Genomic DNA, 4,923 nt, shown 5'->3' with positions numbered 1-4,923 from the left:
GAAACAAAACAAACAGACAAACAGACGGTGAGACGGAGAGAAATACAAACACAAGGATTGATAGATAAACATTGTTCTATATGTCCGTAAGAAGACAAGGAAGAGCCTTCAAGCTTAGGCTTTATTCGACTAAATCTTGACAGTGCTCGAGGAGAGAGAGCAGGAGGCCGACTGACCAGTGAGTGCAAGGCAGGCAAACTTATCACCTGCTAAAGAGGACTGTGAAGCAAAGCTCGAGCTCAGCGAGATACATGAACTTAACATAAACTTAATAGATTAACAATTCACTTTATATTACATTCTCCCGTGCTAATAAAAAAAATAGACATTCTAATTATTCTTAATAATTAAGCAATGTTAATTCTAATACCCAAGCCTATCTATAGGTTTCTTGATACGAGTAGAGCGCCTCAGCAGTTCTTGTTTCGATGTCGTTCCTGAAGGAAGTGAAGCGGGAGGGCCGCTTAGCTTAGAGTTGCCAGGACTCGAGGTTGGGAGGGGCGAGGTCAGCGAGTGGTTATGAGCCGCTTGTTGAAAGTGGTGGACTTCTGTCTCGGAGCGTTGGTCACTCTGGCCCGAGCTTATTGGCGGTCTGGTTGAAGTGTCTTGTGGAGGTGTCTGGTAGTTGCTCATGTGCTGGTCATTGACTGGCGTGGTCAGAAGCTCCTCGTGGGAAGGCGCGAGGTCCTTTGTCGAGACAGTTGCTTCTCGGCCGTCCTCATACTGTACCCGGGCGTAGTGGGGAGTAGCGTTGATCAGACTAGCTGGTTCAACAAGAGAGTCAGATTTAGAAGTACGAACAAATTTTCGAACAAATACAGGACCGGGTTGAGATAGCCACGAAGGGAGGGAACAACCGTTAGATGATTTCCTTGGGAAGGAGAAGAGTCTCTCGTGAGGGGTTTGGTTGGTAGCTGTGCAGAGGAGAGACCTAATAGCGTGAAGGGCGTTATTAAGTACCAATTCCCACTGTCCCTCAGGTAGGTTACGAGAATGAAGAGCCAGTCTTATCGCCTTCCAGATGACTCCGTTTTCCTTCTCGCACTGGCCATTCCCTTGAGGGTGGTAAGGGGTGGAATGAGTCATGACAACTCCGTGCTTGGACAAGAATTCCGATACTTCTCGGGACATAAACTGAGGACCTCGGTCAGAATGAATAGAGGATGGACAACCGAACACTGAAAATAGGTCAAGAAGGCAGTTAATAACAGTTTGAGCAGACATGTTAGAGCAAGGGTAAGCAAAAGGGAACCTGGAATACTCGTCAATCATGACCAAAAGATATTTGTTACGGGAGGAAGAAGGCTTAGGCCCAATGAAATCAACGGATATCCTGTCAAAGGGGCGCAAGGCATGAATTAAGCGGGATGTAGGTGGTTTGAAGAACCGAGGCTTTAATTCACAACAAGAGCGACACATGAGGGTTACCTTCTTAACATCTTCCAGGGAATAAGGCAAATTCTTAGATTTTACAAAATGATACAGACGAGTGATTCCAGGATGGCAAAGAGCATCATGAACTTTCTCTAAATCAGACAGGGACTCAGCAGTAGCAGAACACGAGCGAGACAGGGCATCAGCAGGAAGGTTGTCTTTACCAGGGCGATACTGGATGTCATATTTGTAGCCAGCAAGCTCTAGACGCCACCGTAGTATTTTGTCGTTCTTTATTTTTGAGGAGTGGTGAGAGTGGAACATATAAGAAACAGCTTGCTGGTCAGTTATTATCTTGAATTCCCTTCCTATCAAAAAGTCTCCACTTCCGGATGGCTTCTATGATGGCCGCTGCTTCCCTTTCCACAGTAGGCTGTCTTTGTTCAGAAGGTGAAAGTTTTCTTGAAAAGAAGGCAACAGGCCTACCTTGCTGGGATAGTGTGGCAGCTAACGAGGTGGCCGAGGCATCACTTTCTATCTCCATAGGGACGTTTTCATCCAGAGCAGCGACCGAAGCACGGCAGACATCTTCCTTGAGGTCATGCAAACACTGGCAGGCAACACTGTCGAGAGGAAAAGTCTTAACGATGAGAAGAGGAGTAATTCTGTTAGAGTAGTTAGGGATCCACTGAGAATAGTAAGAAAGGAGTCCAAGAGTTCTTCTAAGAGAGGAGGAATCCGTAGGCACTGGTAAATCTCTTAAGGGTTGCAAGCGTTCTGGGTCAGGTCTTAGAGTACCGTTAGATATTAAATATCCTAAGTACTTTATTTCTGGCAAGCGGTACTCACACTTATCTTTGTTGAGGGTTAAATTGTATTTCTCAGCAACTGCTTCGAAGCGCCTCAGGTTCTCGTCATGGTCCTCTTGGTTCATTCCTCCTATAATGAGGTCGTCGATGTAAGCAAAGGTGTCAGTCAGCCGATTATCAGATATCAACGTGTTGATGGTGCGCTGATAAGCAGACACGGCATTCGTCAGACCAAAGGGTATTCTGGTAAATTGGAATAGTTAACCATCAGCTTCAAAAGCAGTATAGAGCTTCTCATCTTCCTTCAAGGGAACTTGGTGGTAAGCACTTTTCATATCCAGCTTGCTAAAAACACGGTACTTTGCTAGCTTATGGACAAGTTCTCATCAATTCTAGGTATGGGGTAAGCATCCAAAAGGGTGTAACGATTAATGGTCCTGGAATAATCTACCACCATACGCTTTTTATGTCGTTCATCGCTGGTCACCAATACCTGTGCTCGCCAAGGAGACTGGCTTTTCTCAATGGTGCCCTCACGTAGGAGTGCATCGACCTCTTACCGGATAAAGGTAGAGTCAGTGCTGGAATGGCGACGTGTTGGAGTGGCTACGGGTCTGCAATCACTGGTTAGATTGGGAAAAAGACTAGGAGCACGGAGGTTCATTTTTGTGATCCCACAGATCGTAAGTTTAGGCCGTGATCCCAGAAGAGTAAATTCCACAGACTTGTGCAGTTTCGTGAAATCTTTTTCCATTACTTTGATATTCACAAAACAATGACCTTCAGTGACAGCAGCGAGGGGAGAAGAGGCCATGGAAATAGTGTCCTTGGAAGAGGTAGTGGTGAGGCTTAAGCGTGAAGCAACTTTAGGATTAATGAAGCTCGAAGTACTACCATTATCAACCAGTGCTTCAACTCGTACCTCATTGATGTCAGCAGGTGCCGTCGCACAGCGAAGGGGTGAAGTCGAAGCAGCACTCGTAGTCATGTACAACACAATCGCCGCGGAAGTACCAGGCCTGTTCCGCCCCGCTCCAACCTGGCAAACACTAGCATAGTGGCCTTTCCTCCCACACTTGTGGCAAGTAGCGTTGCGAGCAGGACAAGTGTAGCGAGGATGTAGGGAGCGCCCACAATAGAAACAATTTTTCGTAGCAGCAGTGGTTTTAGCTGAAGCCGTAACTTCCTCACTATCATTAAACACTCGAGGGTCGGTAACAGCTACAGCCGTGGAATGACAGTCGGAGGAAGAGAGAGAGGCATACTTATCAGCGTTGTGTTGTGCCAGTTCCAAGCTGCGAGCTTGTTGAACGGCTTCTTCAAGGGTGAGGGACAGCTTTTCTAACAGCCGCTGACGAATGACAGAAGAGGAGAGACCAGAGATAAATGAGTCACGCACGGCCTCTTCAGCATACTTTTCGGCAGTAACGGCCTTAAACGCACAGTCTTTGGCCATTAGCTTGAGTGCTAGCACATACTGGTCTGTGGATTCACTACCCTGTTTCCTGGTGGCCAACTGATGACGAACAAACACTTCACTAGTAGGTTTTACAAATACAGCTTGTAGAGTCTTGATAGCTTCGTCGTAGGTCTTGCAATCCGCGATGTAGGAGTACACTGAGGGAGACACATAGTTGATGAGGAGCCGGAACTTAGTAGTATCAGACGGTTGCTCGATGGATTGCAGGAAGTTGGTGAATGTGCTGAACTAATGCTGCCAGTGTAGAGGGCTGGTGTCGGGGTGAGCTTCCAACCTCTCAGGCCGAAGGAACTTCTCCATCGTAGCTCGTCCCAGTAAAAGATGTAGTCGAATAAATTGTTCTATATGTCCGTAAGAAGACAAGGAAGAGCCTTCAAGCTTAGGCTTTATTCGACTAAATCTTGACAGTGCTCGAGGAGAGAGAGCAGGAGGCCGACTGACCAGTGAGTGCAAGGCAGGCAAACTTATCACCTGCTAAAGAGGACTGTGAAGCAAAGCTCGAGCTCAGCGAGATACATGAACTTAACATGAACTTAATAGATTAACAATTCACTTTATATTACAAACATTACGCAGAATACTTTGACTACTACTACTACCACTACTACTACTACTACCACTACTACTACTACCACTACTGCTGCTGCTGCTGCTGCTGCTGCTGCTACTACTACTACTACTACTACTACTACTACTACTACTACTACTACTACTACTACTACTACTACTAACAACAACAATTACTACTAGTACTACTACTATTAACAACAACAATTACTACTACTACTACTACTAACAACAATTACTACTACTACTACTACTACTGCTGCCACCAACTATTACTAACAACAACAATTACTACTACTACTACTACTACTACTACTACTACTACTACTACTATATTTTTTTTTACGCAGGGAAGAGAGCCAGCCAAGGGCAAAAAAAAAGAAAGAATTAAAGGAAAAGGCCCACTTGAGTGCTGGCTCTCTAAAAAGTGACAGCGTGAACCAAAAATAGAGAGCAAATGCCTCAATACCTCCCTCTTAAAAGAAGACAAGTCGTAGGAAGTCGGAAATACAGATGCAGGGAGGGAGTTCCAGAGTTTACCAGTGAAAGGGATGAATGATTGAGAGTACTGGTTAACTCTTGCGTTAGGGAGTTGGACAGAATAGGGATGAGAGGAAGAAGAAAGCAGCGAGGCCGCAACAGGATGGGAGGCATGCAGTTAGCAAGATCAGAAGAATAGTTAGTATGAAAATA

At 45.6% G+C, this 4,923-nt stretch overlaps 1 protein-coding gene across 1 annotated transcript; it reads right to left on the bottom strand.

Moving 5' to 3' along the window:
- Window positions 1-1,717: 1,717 nt before the first annotated feature.
- Window positions 1,718-3,963, bottom strand: LOC123499915. Its single transcript, XM_045248447.1, has 3 exons — window positions 3,938-3,963; window positions 2,744-3,886; window positions 1,718-2,426 (listed from the first exon to the last, which is right to left on the bottom strand). Exons 1-3 carry the CDS (start codon window positions 3,961-3,963, stop codon window positions 1,718-1,720), a joined length of 1,878 nt encoding a protein of 625 aa, XP_045104382.1.
- Between the last annotated feature and the right edge of the window lie 960 nt (window positions 3,964-4,923).

The sequence above is a fragment of the Portunus trituberculatus genome, chromosome 50, assembly GCF_017591435.1.
Source record: "Portunus trituberculatus isolate SZX2019 chromosome 50, ASM1759143v1, whole genome shotgun sequence".
NCBI classification, from domain to species: domain Eukaryota; kingdom Metazoa; phylum Arthropoda; class Malacostraca; order Decapoda; family Portunidae; genus Portunus; species Portunus trituberculatus.
This window is presented reverse-complemented; position numbering and strand designations above follow the sequence as displayed.